Raw genomic sequence first — 19,434 nt, 5'->3', positions numbered from 1 at the left:
ATAGTTCAATGTATTATTCTACCACTTTCTACAAAAGCACAAAATACCTCTGGTGTTAAGTAAAAATAGGCTTAGATCAATCACAGTTTATTCATGGCTACGCTGCGAGAGATTTGCAGGTGAGAAAATGCTAGTAATGTTCAGGCAGCAATTCAAAGTGACACTGGCTTCTGATTGCTATCTGTCTGCAATTAAAGTGACGTTTAGAGAATGATGTGCATGTGTCAAGTATAAGCCATATAAAATGAGTATTAAATTAAATGCAATGGAGAAGATTAAAAGCAACTCCATTGCTGGATCATTCCCAAAACTGTGATTGTTTTCTATTTTGGGATCTGCCTCTCTCTGTTTTTAATATGTTCTATAAATTGTAGTAATTGAAGTATTTTCCTGGTTTTAGAGAGATGAACTGACGTGTCCTCCTCGTGTCCATGCTTGCACCTGTTCATCAGCTGTGAAAGGACGGCCAGGATCTTTAGGACCACCAGTGAGTAGATCGTCTTTCATCGCAGCTCAGTATGACCATATTGTTATTGTCAACATAGGCATAGGAAATGTTGCAATGGAGAGAAACTGAGGGCACAAAATCTGACCGATATAATTAAGCAACATAATGGATAAAATAATTAGCACTGTTGAAAAATGAGCCGTTGTGGTAACATGGCCTTAACTGCAAATTGCAGACCTGAGATGCAAGATGTTAACTATACATACTGTTCAGGAACCGTTTAACTACTTCATGCTCTGTATAGAAATTCCAAAATAAATCTATTGAGATCTTCCAAAGTACAAGGGATCCAAATTCAATAACTCCTAATAACAGGAAAAAGTGATAGGAGAAGTGAAATTAGAAGAGAATGGCTGAAAGATATCCGAAATTCACCCATCGTACTCCGTGGAACAGGTCCAGTGAGCTGCCGGGTCATTGCAACAAAGCTTTTCCTCTTCAGGTTTTGGCCAGGGAGAAGCAAACTGGGGCAGTGGTGGGGGCATGGGATGAGGGTTACCAGTGAGAGTGAACTATATGTGGGACCTTGACATACACTCCAAACTATTCAACTAAATGCCATATTGAGATGAGAAACACATGGCTATTCAACATGACTTGCCTTGTTGTATAAGGGGCCTCAGTGAGGAATGCACCGCTAAGGCGGCACATTGTCCCGTTTTCTACACTGGGGAGCTCCGCTTGTTGGAACTCCCCAGTGTAGCAAGAGATTGGGATGCCATTTTTAAAATGGCATTCCGATCTCCAGGGCCCCCAAAGCAATCCCCAAACCCCCCACAGACCGAACATGCAATTGGAGGGTCCCTGAACCCCTCGCACCCTCCCTAACACCCACATAGGGTATCGCAGCCTGTTTGCACATGCGCACAAAATGCCAGCTTGGCAGTGCCAACCTGACAGTGCCCATGCCAGCTGGCAGCACTACCTGGGTAGTGCCAGGATGGCATCTAGGTGGCACTGCCAGAGCACCAGGCTGTCACTTCCAGGGTGCCCAGGTGGTACCAGCAGTGTCAGGGCACCACCCTGCCCAAAGAGCATGCAGCTGGGGGCCTCCAATCCTTGGGAGACGCCACAAGTGCCATTCCATCTGTACTGAACGGTGCTCGCCCAAGGTCTCCGAAGCAACAGGGATGAATCCCAAAGCCTCCGGTACCTCGAGAATCTGCACATTACAGTGAGACTAGCTGCCTTGCTCTAATCGGTAGATTTTCCCAAAAGTGATCCCGCCCACAATAGAACGGCACGGGGGCACAGTGGTTAGCACTACTGCCTCACTGCCAGGAACCCAGGGTTCAATTCTGGCCTCGGGTGATTGTCTGTGTGGAGTTTGCACGTTCGCCCTGTGTCTCCGTGGGTTTCCCCGGGTCCTCCGGTTTCCTCTCACAGTCCAACATGTGCGGGTTAGGTGGATTGACCATGTTAATTTGCCCCTTAGTGTCCAGGAATGTGTCAATTGGGTTAAGGGGTTATTGGGATAAGGCAAATAAGTGGGCTTGGGTGGAGTGCTCTTTCAGAGGCTCGGTGCAGACTCGATGGGGCAAATTACCTCCTCCTGCACTGTAGGGATTCTATGAATGGGCAGGATTTACATCGCAATATCTTGCGAGATCGTGTTGGATCTTGCGAGTGGTTGTGAGCTTGGTAGATCCCAGGAATGGGGTCTCCCGGTTTTTTTTTGGCCACACTGCACTGCGCTGAGCTGCTTTTCAAGCGCAGCGTGGCCATTGAATCGTGCCCATAGACTAATCTGACGAAGGTGAGATAGATGAACAAGTCACCATTTGAGAAATTAAAGAAGCTTCTCCTGGTGTTGTGGCCAACCTTTCTACCTCAGACTACACAATCAATTTAGGCTCCCTCGTCATTCATTCATTTGGTTGAGCTTCCTGTACACAAATTGATTCCTGTGTTTGCATGCATCACAACAGTGACTGCATTATAAAAATAAACTATTGGTTACAAAGTGCTTTGAGTTGTCTTGAGGATATATTATGACATTCAATGTATCCATGACCATGGTAAATTATTGGTCCTCTTTCTTCTTGACCAGTCTGCAGTCTTTGTCATGGTTGACCACGCCACCCAGCTCCAATGTCTTGGCGTCTTGTGTAGCTGGGTGGGACTGCATTTACCTGATTCCATTCCTCTCTCCAGAAAATGCTGCAAATACTCAGCAGGCCAGGCCTGGTAGATTCTGCGGAGAGAGAAACAGAGTTGGTATTCCAGGTTGTTGATCTTTCATAATCCAGCTGATGTGTGGCCATAAACAGTGTATCAGGCAGGTCAATGCTCAGTATTCTGGCAGCAGTCATGTCTTCATTCTGCAAAGGTCTGTTGTGCCGACTGCATTTGAGTTACTGCAATGAACTAGAGGGCGGTTACTGCCCAATGGTGGCTATCTGCTGACTATCATGCTCATGATCCTGGTGCACAAATATGGGCAGCACGCATATAACAAAAGCCATGTAGCCACATGAAATAACATTGAGCAGATCATTAGGGTGGATAGATAATGCTTCTATTGCCTGGATTTCACAGCAGTATTCAGTGGAGTGCTTGTCATGATTTGTTGTGGTCTGCTACATCCTAAACAATTTTCCCATCATGAGGGCACAGCTCTACTACAAGATGGCAAGCAGCTTTTAAATTAGAAGAGATCTTAGATGCGGGGGGGGCATGGGTTGTGAGAAGGAGGATTAGGAATGGGCACACCATAATCTTAAATAGCTGCTGTTGGTTAGAGATTCAGGCATGGCACTGTACTGATGGAGAAAACCATCAATTCCATGGGATAATGACTTGCAGGCATACATGTCCCCTGCCTGATAGGTGCTCCTGCTTCTGGTCATACACCACCATGTCCTGCAAGAGAGATGGAAGTGTGTCAGTGAGTGGGGTGAATCTGTTTGGGTGATGTTGCTGTTGAATAATTGGCAGTGTGTTTAGGATGTGAGATGTGCGTGCAAGACTTGTAACAGCGCTGACTGTGAAAGGGTGAGGCAAAGCTATGAATGAGAGGTATGAATCACGATTGATAGGGATTGTTGATAGATGAGTGAATAGGTGTGGCAAATTGAAAGGAGTATGTAGTTAATGGCTCAGTTGTAAGGATATGGCAATTGACAATCAATTCACTTATTATGACTACTCATGTGCTCATGTGAGGCAACTAACCTTCTTGTAGCATTGCTTGCACATCTCCAAGAATTACACTGCTTGGATTGACTGTGGTAGTTATCTGCTCACATTGGTTTATTTTCCTAGAGGGTTTCTATCATGTACTCTACTCCCCAACCTCCGCTTGTTCTCCTCCTGCAAAATGTTCCCAGTCTGTATCTGAGAAGCTAGAAGCTTTCTGCCGTGTTGCACCATAATTTAGCATTCTCCCTGCTCAGAATACCTTCCCCAGTTACTTCCAGAACTGCATCTCCCCTTTAGAAAATGTAGATTGGCTTTAAGTAGTGCCAGCATCACACAAACTTGGAGCCCCCTGCTGAGATGTGCACTCACTCAACAGAGCATACAAGATTGGGTTTTAAGCTGCAATCATTTAAATAAACAGGCAACTCAAAGTTGAGTGCTGCTTTCATGGAAAGGGAAGGGCATGGGTCAATGCAACGCTCAGTGCTCAGAACAATTTTAGCAGCTATTGAAGTTTGTTTCCATATAATTGTCATATAAAATGCAGAATAAATTGGCTGATGTGATATTTTGTCTGACGCATAACCATCAGTTATTTACCTTTCGGCCACGTGGAAAAATGTTTACCGTGTTTATCTAAAATTCTTCTTAAAAGAGAGAAAAACTTTGCCTTTTGTGACCTTGACGTCACATTGCATTTGACAGGCAATGGAGGGAGTGCTTTTGAAGTATACTCATGGAGGCAAGTGCGAGAATGATAAGGCTGTATTATTGAGAACAAGATTAACTTGAGAACATGTGAACCATAGCTCTGTCATCAGACCCATTCTTCATTCAGATGATCAAAATTTTGTTCAAATTCCTGTGAAGAGTTGGATTGTACTTATTTATTCTTGGCATTAAAATAATCAGATGCATTAAAAGATTTACTATGAATTAGATCTCTTAATCCTGCACTTTCTAACCAATTCTTCAGGGACTTCCTGGTTTAAGAGGTGCCCAGGGTGAGCGTGGGGAACCTGGACCTCAGGTAAGTGTATAATTATGTCATACAATGATGTTCCATTTGATGCAAAACTGAGTTTCAATAGTAAACACCCAGGAGATATAGTGGCTCAGTAGATAGTGCTGCTGCCTCTGAACCAGAAACTTTGGGTTCAAGACCTGCTTCAGGACTTGTTAGCTACAAAAGGTATTCATGTTGTGGTTCAAACGTATTGATAATCAGCTTGATAATACTGATCTACTATCGCCAAAGGATTTAAAAAAATTAAATGTAGAAACAAAATAATGGTTGAACAAGCAATGAATCGATTTTCAGAAATTCATTCAGTTCCAGCACGACATTTGTTTTACAGGGTCAAGAAGGTCCAGTTGGTAAAGCAGGGCCTAGGGGATTAGAAGGCCAACCTGGACCTCCAGGGGCAAGGGGACCCAGTATACAAGGACCTGCAGTATGTATACATTATTTATGAATTCAGAATATAAATAAAAATGCTAAAAAGCACAACCCCTCATTTGTTGTCAGTGCTTAAAGGATAAAATAGGATTAACATGTGGAGTAAAATTTGAAATATTTTACCAATATCCTTACTTTTCCTTCCTTTAAATAGGGTCCCCCTGGTGAAAAAGGAGAGAAGGGTGACCCTGGACAACAGAGTAATCAGGTAAAGATTCAACCAAAATATACTTACTGTTTTTTCAATGCATTATTTACAGACTTACCATTCTAAGACTCAGAACAATATTGACCTTCAGGTTTTGAAGAAATTAATTCTCCACAAAAGAAAGTTTTAAAATAATTAAATCTATTAGGTGCTTTAAAAAAATCAATTTAGCATCTTATGAAGAGAAAGATGTTTTGAAGATCGAGATTGGGAGAGTTAGGTGATAAAGTGACTGGGAGCCTCCTTATCCAATGCAACTGTGCTACTGCACTCGTCCACCCCACTTTGGAAATTTAGCAGAGAAGAGACAATTCTGTACTGATGTAGTTTGCTTTACAAATCTCAGTATAGATTCTTGCCAACTGAATTTTAAGCATTTTCTTTTGAGTTAAATAGTAATTTCCCTTCTCCCTTTGTCTCATTTTCCAAATAACTCTTACAGAAAATGTTATTTACCCATCACCAGCCCTCACTAAGCTTCCCAACCTCAAAACACACTGCTTTCAAACTCTTGATACACTTTTTGAAAATTCTCTCCATGGAATATTCGCCTTTATCGCAAGAAAATTCAAGTACAGGAGCAGTTCTGTAGAAGCTTGGTTAGATCACTCCTGGAGTACTGTGTGCAGTTTTGGTCCCCTTACCTTAAAAAGGACATTATTTGCCATCGAGAGAGTGCAACGAAGGTTCACCAGATTTGTTCCGAGGATGATCGGACTGTGTTATGATGAGAAATTGGGCAAACTGTTTACAGAGTTTCAAAGAATGAGAGGTGATCTCACTAAAACATACAAAATACTGAAAGGAACAGACAGGGGAGATGCAGGTAAGGTGTTTCCCTTGATTAGGGGGTCTGCAACCAGAGGCACAATTTCAAAATAAAGGGGTAGCCACTTAGGACCGAGATGAGGAGAAAACAGTGCTGACTGCACAATGCTCAGCATCATTCATGACTCCTCAGATACTGAAGCAGCCCATGTCCAAATACGACAAGACACACACAATCTCCAGAAGTGGGCTGACAAATGGCAAGTAACATTTGCGCCATAAAAGTGCCAAGCAATAACCATCTCCAACTAGAAAGAATCTAACCATCGCCCCTTGACATTCAGTGACATTACTATCACTGAATCCCCCAAGATCAACATCTTGGGCTTATTATTGACAGGACGCTCAACTGGAGAAGCCATATAAATACTGTGGCTACCAGAACTGATCAAAGGCTAGAAATCCTGTGGTGAGTAACTCACCTTCTGACTTGCCAAAGCCTGTCCACCACCTTTAAGGCATAAGCCAGGATATGATTGAATACTCCTCACTTGCCTGGATGAGTACAGCCTCAACAACACTCAAGGAGCTCGACGCCATACAGGACAAAACAGTCCACTTTATTGGCATCCCTTCCACAAAAATTCACTCCCTCCACCATCGACACACAGGAGCAGCAGTGTGTACCATCAAAAAAATGCACTGCAGGATCTTTCCAAAGGCTCCTTAGACAGCACCTTCCAAACCCACAGCCATTACTATCTAGAATGACGAGGGATGCAGATGCATGGGAGCACCACCACCTGGAAGTTGTCTTCCAAACCACTTGCCATCCTCATTTGGAACTATATCACATTCCTTCACTGTCGCTGGGCAAAAATCCTGGAACTCCCTCCCGAACAGCACTGTGGGTGTACCTACACCACATGGACTATAGCGGAACAAGAAGGCAGTTCAACACCATCTACCCAAGGGCAATTATGGATGAGCAACGAATGCTGGCCGAGCCAGCGAAGCCCACATCCTGTGAATGAATTTTTTTGAAACTCTATTGTGTTCTTTCAAGCATTTAGCTGCTGTCCTCTGAAGTTCCTCAAATAAATCATACTTTCTGCCAACTTGTCTAATTCTTTTACTCTTCCTCGACCTAATTCTCTCCTACATGCAGCACTTTGGAACATTTTACACCATTACATCATCAGTGTTACAATTCCAGTTGATATTATAACTGGATGGGAATATCCTAGAATGGAACCCTAGCTCAAAGGATCGTGGGCGGGATTCTCTGTCAGCTGACGCCGGAATCTGGAAACACAATTGGGTGGAGAATCGGTTTTGACGCTGAAATCGTGGCAGGTGCTGGTTTCCCGGCAAATCGCAATTCTCCAGTGCTTCCACAGCGACGCCAATGTGTTCCAGTAAATGCCATTGGCATATCATTAGCGGGCCTGACCCGGTACTCTCCGGGGACTCCGCGATATTCCGCCTCCACTGGGGCGAATTCCTGACGAGGAGGTTCACTTGTGCTTTTACAAATCGTGAAACAGGCGCACATCGCTGACTCCCACTGTAAACTTAGGGCGACAGGTTGTATGGATGTCCCCCGGGACAGCCCCCCTAGGTGCCCTCTGGCCCAGGGCGACCCTTCAGCGCTCCAGTGCAACCAGTTCCATCTTGTTGGCTGGGATGAGTGTGTGTGGGGTCTGTAATATATATATATATGCAGCTGCAGCTTGTCAGCCTCCTGAGTGTCAATCATGGATCCGGCGAATCCAGCAGCATTCCTCATCGGAATTGATTGTGTTTCACATGGTGCCGGTGCTAGTCCCTCTATGGTCGCTGAATCGGTCCAGGTGCCGCGTCAGTTTTGCTGACATGGAAGTCCACAAATCCTGCCCTGGTGTCAACACTTAGTCTCAGGAACAGAGAATTCCGGCGCGTAACGTTTACATTTTCTTTTTTTTAATAAACAATTTTATTGAGGTAGTTTTTGGCTTTATAAACAGTTACAGACATCATCAGAAAGGAAGCAAAAAAGGCAAAAATGTGCAAACATCCACGTTCTTTCAATACTTCCACCGTAACATATTGCACAAGCCCGCTCCCCTCCCATCGGTAAACGTTTACATTTTCTTTAGAAAATGTGGAGGAACAGAGTCATAGTGCTGCTAATTAGTTTTAACAACAAGAAAAAAAAAAAACTTTTATTGAACATGAAAAGGTTGATTATGATACAATACTCCTTTACTCCCCTATCAGCTTCACAAATATACACATGAAAGGGAGATAAGGGCTGGATTCTCCATTTTTGGGACTATGTCTCCACACCGTCGTAAAAACTGTGGCCTTTCACGACAGAAACACTGGCATGAAAGAGCCACATATTCATAGCCCTGCAAGGCGCTAGCAGTGAACCGTTGGGAAGCTCGCAGCTTTTGCTGTAGATACAGGCCCATGCACTTCCGGGTTAGAGGCCGCTCATGCGCACAGCGGCGGCCTCCAGCAGCCGTGCTCCATGGTGGACTCATACCGCGGAACTGGACCTTCCAAATAGTGCTCCCGATCGGCCCACCCAACATTAGCCCGTGCTGTATAAGGACTGAGTCCACATCCTCCACACTAGCATCCCGACGAGCAGGACCATGTTAGATCCACGCCATCGGGAATTCGGCCGGTTGGGGGCGAAGAATGGTGGAGTGGGATAAGCGAGGATATGCGGCATACTCTCAGAGTACGCCGCTTTTCTGGACCGGAGAATCGGGGAACCGGCACCGGTCCCGATTCCATGTGGGGAAATGGATTCTCCGCCCCAGCACCGGCCGCGATTTCACCATCGTGGTGCGGAGAATCCAGCCCAAGGATCTTCTCTGATTCTGCAAAGACCAAACAAGACATAGATTTCCTTTTTCATTAGCCAGTTTATTCAGGGATCTGCGAGGGAACTCGTACCCGGTCAAGATGGAGCGCAAGTTCCCTGAAAAACTACAAAAACACCAGTTTTATACCAATATGCAGATAGTGATACAATAAATTTTCACCAGACATTAAGTTACACAGTAGTACTCTGCTATCTCTACCTAATTATGTCTATCCACTTATACAATACTAGATTATTCGTTACCTTCCAAGTGAGTACATGGGATTACAATATGCAAACACTACTAAGACTAATGTATACATACATAACACGTGACTACTTCTGCTTTGTCCTGCCTGCTTTTCTTTTTTAACCCCATCACACAAATTTTAAGGTTTACTTGGGTTACCAAATATATCTTACGCTACAATGGTCTCGATTATACAAAGTCCCTTTAAACACACTGTGGTTGGACACATTGTGCTTTGAACTCAGTTGAATGTCTGTGGATTTCTCCTCAGAATCCCCCCAGATCATCTTTATATCATGATCCACCTTGCTTACTGAACACCGGTTTCTACACGAGTGACTTCAAATTCCGCTTTCAGAAAGGCACACTTCCAAATCTTCTTTTACACAATAATGCTTTCCATCAGCGATTTGCATTATGAATCCAGTTCAGCTTTTCCAAACTAATCTTTCACACAAAGCTTCCACCCCACGATTAACAAAGAATTCAGCATCCAGGTTAACAACTCCCCCTTCAGGATTTATTTGTCTTGACTTCTGTACAAACTGTTCCCAACTGTTTTAGCCATCGATTCCCAGACTCTTTTAAGATGACACCAAACTTTTGATTTACCTCTGAAGTCTACTTTGCTACTTTAAATCTGGTTACTGCAGCTGTCTCTTTCACTCGCAACAGTTTCCCTTGAATTCTCCTCTGAACAGTACCTGTTCAACTTCTTGGTCTCTGTTCCCTTAACTTCAGTCTTCTTGAGACATTCTTTCTCTCCCTTTATTTGGTACTTCGGGAAGTCTGCCTTTGCAGCCTTTTGTGTCCTGTCCAGTCTTTCTTTGGGCAGAGTTGAGAGTTGTTCATTTCCCGGTATCATATATTCAACTGCAAGCAACTTCAGCTAAAACTAAATTCAAAAAGCCTTTCGACCTTAAAAAGGGCCCGCGTTGCTAAGGAACATGTTTATGCTTCTGCCAACTTATTTATTTTTCACACCATCACCCTCACTAAGTGCTGGAGAAGTACATTTGGAACTGAAGCAACCCCGACAAATACCTTTGCCTAGCATGAATCTAACTATAGGTTTAGCCATCTTTACACAGAAACACTAAATTAAATCCTCTTAAAACGATATCTTATTTCTAATATTTGCCGATACAAATACAAATCCCTTAAATCTACCTTTATGTTCCTGACAGTCAGGGACTTTGTTGGACTACAGACTCCTATTTTACGTGGTTGACTGTGTGGTGTTGGTACTCCCAGTGTGCAGTCAGGGAGGAAATTCCAGCATTTTTATCCATGTCCAACAAAGATATATTTCTAAGTCAGGATGGTGAATGACTTGAAAGGAACCTGCAAGTGATGGTGTTCCTATCCACCATCTTTCCTTGTCCTTTTAGATGGATTTGAAAGATGTCGCAGTGCATCTTCTTGATAGTACATGCTGCTGCCACTATGTGGCGGTGATAGATGGAGTAAATATTTAAGGTGTTGGATGGGGTGCCAATCATGCAGACTGATTTGTATTGTATGGTGTTGAGTTTCTTGAGTGTTGTTGGAGTCGAACTCATCCAAGTAAGTAGGAAGTATTCCATTATGCCCTTGACTTGTGCCTCAGAAATGATGAAAAGATTTTGAGGAGTCAGGAAGTTAGACACTCACCAGAGAATGCCCAGCCTTTGGCCTGCTTTTGTAGCTGGTCCAGGTTTCTGGTCAATGGTGATTCCCAGGATTTTGAGAATGGAGGATTCAATGATGATAATACAATTGAAGGGGATATTTCGAGTCTCTATTAATGTTAATAGTTATCCCTGGCCCTTGCAAAGCGTGAATGCTATCTGCCATTTTTCAGCCAAAGCCTGACTGTTGTTCAAGTCTTTTCACACATGGGCACAGACAACTTCATTATCTGAAGAATTGTGAATGGAACTGAAGGCTGCAAGCAATCCGGAATTAAGCACTTCTATCCATACTTGGACTAAGGCTGTAATGAGGTCTGGAGCTGGGCAATACTGGCAGAACTAAACTGGACATTGGTTAGCAGGTTATTGGTAAGTCAATGACATGTCAATGACACTGCCATCACATTGCTGATGATTCAGAGTAAACTGATGTTGGTAGTAATTAGCCAGTTTGGATTTGTCCTGCTTTTGATGGACAGGACATACCTGAACAATTTTCTACTGTGTTAGTTAGATGCCGGTGTTGTAGCTGTAATGTAACAACTTGGCTACAAACTCAGTCAGCTCTGGAGCACAAATTTTCGGGATCCTTGACTTTTGCAATATTTAGTGCTTTCCACCCTTTCTTGAGATCACCTGGAGTGAGTTGAATTGGCTGAGTACTGGCATCTGTGGTGGTGAGTCCTCAAAAGGAGATCAAGATAATAAACAGAAAACAGTGCACTGGGGTGAGTTGTGTCACTGGTTACATCTGATGCTAAAATGGTCCTTCTTTATGAAAGTGGAATCTGAATACTGCATGGACACAGGAATCGTTTTGGATGTGACAAATTGGGTAACCTCCAACAGGCCCCTGGGTGGGATCACAGGTGAAAACTGATCAATTGTGTGGAATCAGCAGGAGGTTCGCATCCCAGAAGTTACACCCCAGCAAAGAGTTGCAAAGGAGAGAGTTTGTGGGAGAGGAAAGATAACATCACAATAATTAGTTTGCTCATTGAACAATATGTAACTTTAAATGATTAAACCTAAATTATTTTATTTCTCCATAGGGTCTTCCAGGTCCTCAGGGTCCTCCAGGGGCAGAAGGCATTCAGGGACCAAAGGTAAATCAGAATTGAATAAGTGTAAGCAAACAGCAATGTGATGTAAATAGCTCCATGCCACTTACAGAAAGAGAAGAAATACATGCGCTTCACTGGCGCCTTTCACAACCTCATGATGTTCCAAAGCCTTTTACATCAAAATAAGTATTGTAATGTAGGAAACTTGGCAACCAATTTGTGTACAGATCTCACAAGCAGCAGTGTGTTTGTGACCAGATTTAAGGCGAAAATCGGGCTCCGCAATGGGCCGATCTCGATTCACCAGGCTTCCAGGACTCAATAGCCTCGCCTGTGACACTTCGCCAGGGCGCCAGTTAGTACTCGTCCACACAAACATGGACCAGGCATAACGCCACCTCAGGGCGTCTGACAGGCCATTGGAGACCCCCGGGTGATGGGGGACACTGCAGGGTGGTACCCTGGCACTCCCAAAAGTGCCTGGGTGGCACTGCCAGTGTGCCAGGCTAGCAATGTCAGGGTGCCCGCATGCTGGGTTGGTACTGCCAGGGGTCGGGCCCAGGGGCCTTGCCAATTGGAGAGGGTTCCCCAGGTAAGGTTGGAATGTGGGGGGGGTACCAGAATGCAGGGAAGGGAGACTGAAAGTGGGGGGGGGAAGAAATATCAGTGCTACCGATCTAAATGGCGCCCTAAACTGCAAGCAGCCATTCCTTCCAGTGAGCTCAGCTCGTCAGCAGGATCTCTCTCTAAGTGCGGCCTCAGCATGGAGAACCCCCCCCCCCCCCCCCCCCCCGATGCCAAAATAAATGGCAAAGTGCCGCTGAATAGCTGCAGCTGCTGAGAATCACCCCGCCAAACATGGCATGAAGCTGATCTTTGACCTTAATTCACTTTCCACCTGATCCTCGGGTCACTTGAATCTTTTACAGTTCAAAAATCTATCAATCATAGCCGAGAGAATACCCAATAATAAAGCATCCAAAACCATTTGGTGCAGAGTGATTTCTTCTTATCTCAACTCTAAATGGCCAATCCCTTATCCTGAGACTCTACTGCCTAGTTCTGGACTCTCTGACCAAGTGAACATCCTCTCAGAAACTACTCCATTAACTACTCCCCTCAGCATCTTATATTTTAAATGTTTCTAAATTCCAGAGAGTATAGGTCCACTCTGCTCAACCTCTCCACAGAGGAACACAAGAATCCATGTGGTAAACCTCTGTTGCTTCACCTCTCAGGCAAGTATAGCCTTCCCTAGGCGTGAAGACAAAAAACATACCCAGCACCTCTATTGAAAGCCCTGCAAAATTGAAGCAAGACTTACTTACATTTAAGTTGCTGCATATGTACCAACTGCACAGTTTTATTTTAAAGTTAAGATGGGGTTGCCCACAACAGAACCAGCACCAATATCTTCCTGGGGTAGTTAGCTAGTGCTGTTGGGGAGGATTTGAACTAACTTGGCTCGGGATTGGAGCCAGGATGGTGCACTGGAAAGGAAACCAAGGGGCAGGAGACTAAGTGCCGACGCCGGAGTGAAAACCGGAGTGTTTCACTCCGCCGTCGGAGGCCGCTCCTTGCCCCCTATTCTCCCACCCCCGGGGGGGGGGGGGGGGGGGGGGGGGGGGGGGCTAGGAGCGGCGCCGCGTCATTTACACGCGCCGGGCCTTGGCGCCGCATAAAAGCGGTGCCGCGTAAATTACGCCGCCGATGCCACGTAAATTACGTCACCCGCGCATGCGCAGGTTGGCCGGTGCGAACCCGCGCATCCGCGGTTGACGTCCTCCCGCAGGCTCCCCGCAAGAAATGTCGGAGTGATTTTGCGGGGCGGCGGAGGAAAGGAGTGCATCTCTCAGAGAGGCCAGCCTGCCGAACGGTGGGCACCGATCGCGGGCCAGACCCCTTTTGAGCACCCCCCTGGTGCTCGATGCCCCCCCCCCCCCCAGGCGGCCCCCGCAGCATTCACGTGCTGTTCACGCCGGCAGCGACCAGGTGTCGTGTGCGGGTGCCGGGGCGGCGTGGCGGGACTCGTCCGACGCCCCCGCGATTCTCCTACCCGGCGTGGACCGGGGGGGGGGGAGAATTGTGCCCAAGGTGTGCAAAGCACTGAGGGAGACAGATAGCACCTTTATGCACTTGCAGAAGAAGTGGTAATGTATTAGTGAGATCAGATTAAGAGGGAATGCAATATGGCCCAAATTAGGTTTACTGTACATGTATGTAAACATAAGTAAGGTTGGTGAGCTGCAGCTATAGATAAGCACATGGGAATATGGGCGTAACAGAAATCTGGCTCAATAAAGTGGATGCCTGGGCACTAAGCTATCTGAAATAAAAGGGAAGAAATGAAAGAAGAAGAGGTGGGAATACTGAGTAAGGGAATACTGAAGAGAGAGGATGTCATAGAGCGACCAAGGACCAAATCTATTTAGCTTGAGTTAAGGAACACGAGAGGTGATTTTATGCCGTTGGGTAAATTCCGTTGGCCACCAAATAGTGGGGAAGAGGTAAAGGAGAAGATTTACAAGGAAATTGCAGAGAGGTCTAAAACTAAAAAGTCGTGACAATGGTGAACTTTAATTCCTACTATCGAGTGGGACAGGGTGGAGCAAAGTAACAGGGTGGGATTCTCCCATACCCGGCGGGGCGGGGGGTCCCAGCGGGACGGAGTGGCGTGAACCACTCTGGCATCGAGCCGCCCCAAAGGTGCAGAATCCTCCGCACCTTCTGGGGCAAGGCCAGCGCTGGAGTGGTTTGCGCCCTGCCCTCTGGCGTGGAAGACCTTTGGCGGCCCGCCAGCTGGGGCCGAAGGGACTCTGCCGGCTGGCGCGGGTCCGCGCGTGCGCGGGAGCGTCAGTGGCTGCTGACATCATCCCCGCGCATGCGCAGGGGGGGTTCAGCTTCGCGCCGGCCATCGCGTAGACTTACACGGCCGGCGCATAGGAAAAGAGTGCTCCCACGGCACAGGCCTGCCCGCAGATCGGTGGGCCCCGATTGCAGGCCAGGCCACCGTGGGAGCACCTCCCGGGCCAGATCGCCCCGTGCCCCCCCCCCCCCCCCCCCCCCCCAGGACCCTGGAGCCCGCCTGAGCCACCAGGTATCACCGGTAAGGGACCAACTCTAATTTACGCCAGTGGGACCTGCATAGAACGAGCGGGACTTCGGCTCATCGTGGGTCAGAGAATCGCCGGGGGGGGCTGCTGTGAGCGGCCGCTGGCCGGCGCGGTTCTTGCCCCCGCCAATTCTCTGGCGCCGGAGAATTCAGTGGCCGGCGGGGGCGGGATTCATGCCACCCCCGGCGATTCCCCTACCAGGCGGGGGGTCGGAGAATCCCGTCCCCAGTCTTTAATTGGGTATCCCCAAGAAATGGTTTTATGACAAAAACAGAAAATACTGGACACCCTCAGCAGGTCTGGCAGCATCCGTGGAGAGAGAAGGCAGCTAACATTTCGAGTCTGGATGATTCTTTGCCAAAGCTTTGTCAAAGCAGCTTTGACAAAGAGTCATTCAGACTTGAAATGTTCGATCCCTTCTCTCTACAGATGCTGTCAGGTCTGCTGAGATTGTCCAGTGTTTTCTGTTTTCGTTTCAGATTCCAGCATTCGCAGTAATTTGCTTTCATCTTGCTATTTCCCGTGATGTAGGTTATTAATTGATGCCAATATTTTAGGGTACAAGAGGACTGGAAGGTGCAATAGGACCCCCTGGACTTCCTGGACCAAGAGTAAGTTTTATTTATAAAGAATTTGATTTTAACAATATATTTCACTAACTTTCTGAGGCAAAATGTTCAGAAATATTTTGACCAGTGACCTCCAAAATGTAAGTACTTCATATCGCACTGATCCGTGTGAACCATTAAATTGGAGAATGATCAATTGCCCTTCCACTATTATGTTAGAATATAGCTCATTATTAATGTTTGTAACTTCTGACTAAGCTGTATCACCTCATGGTCTTGCAGCAACCCATAAGTTGTCACGCAGGCCAAACTCAAGTTGGCCCCTTCCAGTTACCACGTATGCAGTTGTGTACAGTAAAACAAAACAGTACATCGCTCATTAGTTTTTAAAAAATTGATTCATGTGATGTGGCAAGGCCAACATTTCTTGCTCATCCCTAATGTCTTTGAGAAAGTGACAGTGAACCGCCTTCTTGAATTGCTGCTGCCCATCTGGTGTTTGTTTACCCAAAATTCTGCAAAGGAAGGAGTTGCCAAATTTTGTCCCGGTGACAAAGAAGGAATGGTGATATTATTCCCAGTCAGGATGGTGAATGACATGGAGGGGAAGTTGCAAATAGCGGTTTCCAATGCACCTGCTGCCCTTGTCCTTCAAGCTGATAGAGGTCGTGGCTTTGGGAAGTGCTGTCGAAGGAGACTTGGTGACTGCTGTAATGTGTCTTGCAGATGATACACAGTCACAGTGCACTGTTGGTCAAAGGAGCTCATGTTTGAGATAGCGAATGGGTTGCCTGTCAAGCAGACTGAGTTGCCTGTCAAGCAGACTGAAATGATGTTGAGTTTGTTAAGAATTGCAGGAGCAGCGCTCATCCGGGCAAATGCAAAGTATTTTATTTATTTTTTTATAATACATTTAGCATACCAAATTCATTTTTTCCCATTAAGGGGCAATTTAGCGTGGCCAATCCACCTACCTTGCATATCTTTGGGTTGTGGGGTTGAAACCCACGCAAACAAGGGGAGAATGTGCAAACTCCACACGGACAGTGACCCAGAGCTGGGATCGAACCTGGGATCTCGGCACTGTGAGGCAGCAGGGCTAATCCACTGCACCACTGTGCTGCCCCAAATGCAAAGTACTTAATCACACTCCTGACTTGGGAAGTCAGGAGGTGAAATCTTTTTCATTGTCTATCCAGCCCCCAAACTACTCTTGTAGCTATAGTATGTATTTAGCTAGTCTTGTTCAGTATCTTGTCAATGCTATACCCTAATATGTTGATGTTGAGGTATTCTGTGATGATAATTTGTTGAATGTCCAGAGGAGATGGTTAGATTATCTTTCATTGGAGATGGTCACTGCTTGGTAGGTGGAGGCCTCCCTGTATTCTCCATCTTGGTGTCCCTTGAACATGCCTGGGCCTCTGATGCCCGGACTTGACGTCCTCCTGCATTTCTTCTGCTTTTCATTGCATGCTGTTACTGTCGGGGGCTAAAAGGGGGGTGGTGGTAAGACGGGACCCGGAAACAGGAGAAGCACCAAGGCTCATGATTTCTCTCCCTGGTCCTGCTCAACAGCACATTCAGTGCTGGGCTCCACACTACTATAATTTGGGTATGGTGGCACAGTGCTTAGTACTGCTGCTTCACAGCATCAGGGACCTGGGTTCAATTCTGAGCTGGGGTGACTGTCTGTAGAGTGCTCTTTCAGAGGATCAGTGCGGACCCGATGGACCGAATGGCCTCCTTCTGCACTGTAGGGATTCTATGGGAAAACAATGAGCAAGCAGCATAAAGTTTGTAAGCGGCTTGTGTTGGAAGGAACCGTGCAGGTTAATCGCTCATTGCAATCTCCACGCCCATTTTCAGGGGCAATTAAAACTTGATCCAACAAATCTCATCAATATGTTTCCCAGGCTTCAATTTTGTGTATTGTGTTATGAATCTGAACACTAGGCTGTTTCACTGGTTTGGAAATTTTCATGTGAACCTCTCCGCATAGGATGACTGGGAGATTCTGTTCGGTTTTGTTTTTCTTTTAAATAGCATTTTCCAGTTCGTGCTGCATTCTTTATAATTGAAGTTACTTTGAAATGACACTGCTCTATTGCAAGGGCCACCAGCTCATAAGTGACAGCTGAGCTGAGCATACCTTATGAAGAAGCTGTGTATGTGTATTGTCAACACATTTTACACCTTAAAAATGTGATTTGGAAAATACATTCAAAATATCTGAACGATTTATAAATCTTGACCCTCAAGTGTTGCTGTGGAATACTAATGCATAAACTCTGGAAACAATAAGCCAGCAATTCATTCTCAGCTGTTTTATACAAAGTAAGAAGTCTTACAACACCAGGTTAAAGTCCAACAGGTTTGTTTCAAACACGAGCTTTCGGAGCACGGCTCCTTCTTCAGGTGACCTGAAGAAGGAGCCGTGCTCCGAAAGCTCGTGTTTGAAACAAACCTGTTGGACTTTAACCTGGTGTTGTAAGACTTCTTACTGTGCTCACCCCAGTCCAACGCCGGCATCTCCACATCATGTTTTATACAAAGGCATTGGCCTGTGTTAAAATCAGCAAGCGACTCCAATCCCTAAAATAGCAGAGGGAAAAATTTTAAATACAGCTATTGATATCTTTACGTTTATTTGCCATGTGGACTTTCAGAGCCTTTGACTTTGATTTCTGAACTGTGACTGAGTGAAGTTCTGTGTTGGCTCCTTAGGGTCCAGGAGGCCTCACAGGACCATCAGGCTATCCAGGAGAACGAGGCCCACCAGGAAAAGTGGGACCATCGGTAAATACCTTCTGTGTCAAACAATTCATAGGAACGTAAACCGATGCTCCTGAATTCTAGTTAAACATTTTCCAGTCAACTCTGAAATCAAATCACAGTATATCACAGTATAAATAAGTATGAAATTTCTGTGGTCTCAATTGCTTATTTATATTTTTAATGATTTCACAGGGTCTCCCTGGTGCAAAAGGAGAAAAGGGAGAGAAGGTGAATTTTCTTATTTTACCTGTTTGTCGTTGGGCAGTTTTTTTTCCGGACAGTGGCGTTTCCTACCCAGTGAATCGGTGGGGAATTAATCCTGCCGATACCGGCTCCCACCGCTATTCAACATTTGGTGGGACGTTATTTAGCCCAAGATGAGACTTCCACCTTTATCGATGAGGGGAAGTTCCACCTTAGAGAGCTTGCTGCTAATTGGATGGCTGGTTGCTCTGTAGTCCCAGCAGCACCAGGTTCGACGGCTGGCCACTGCTGGGACTGCAACCAATCCCTAAAAGAAGTGAAGGTTATGGAGGCCGGACTGAAATGTCCCAGGTATGACTGGCAGCAAGGGGAAGGGCATTAGGGAGCCAGATTTGAGAGGTCATTGGGTTGGTGGGGGGGGGGGGGGGGGGGGGGGGTTAAAGGTGGATAAAACCTTGACAGGCACAGGGGATTCCTAAAGGAGGTTACCTCAGCCTCCCTCTCCCTCTTTCTCCCCCCACCCCGCCAATCCGACATCAGCCTGCACAGCTAAAGCTGTTCTGCTACCCACTTGCCGTGCGCTTCCGCCTACCATGGATAAAATAGCAGTGGGTGTGGGATAAGACATTTAAAAGTGACCATTAATTAGCCACTTAGAATCTCAGTAGGCCCAAGGGCGGGAAAGAGGGTAAATCAACGCATCAATCAGCCTCAGAAAAATGGAAGACAGGTTGGGGGTGGACAGGTAGGCAGCTGAAAGGCAATGAACTGAATTATGCGAGTCCACTTAGCTTCAAACCCACCGACGGAGCCTGTAAAATTCTGGCCCTTGTTTTTTTATT

The 19,434-nt window shown here is 46.0% G+C and overlaps 1 protein-coding gene across 1 annotated transcript in view; it reads left to right on the top strand.

The window, feature by feature from the left end:
* LOC119969537 (collagen alpha-1(XIV) chain-like) overlaps window positions 1-19,434 on the top strand; it is a 200,277-nt gene that overhangs the window by 167,827 nt on the left and 13,016 nt on the right. Inside the window, 8 exon segments of the mRNA XM_038803265.1 lie at window positions 401-487; window positions 4,626-4,679; window positions 5,008-5,103; window positions 5,263-5,316; window positions 11,917-11,970; window positions 15,599-15,652; window positions 18,338-18,409; window positions 18,581-18,616. Coding sequence (XP_038659193.1) covers window positions 401-487; window positions 4,626-4,679; window positions 5,008-5,103; window positions 5,263-5,316; window positions 11,917-11,970; window positions 15,599-15,652; window positions 18,338-18,409; window positions 18,581-18,616 — 507 coding nt within the window.

The sequence above is a fragment of the Scyliorhinus canicula genome, chromosome 7 (genome assembly GCF_902713615.1).
Source record: "Scyliorhinus canicula chromosome 7, sScyCan1.1, whole genome shotgun sequence".
NCBI lineage: Eukaryota > Metazoa > Chordata > Chondrichthyes > Carcharhiniformes > Scyliorhinidae > Scyliorhinus > Scyliorhinus canicula.
Note: the sequence above shows the minus strand (reverse complement) of the source record. Positions and strands in the feature narration are given on the sequence as shown.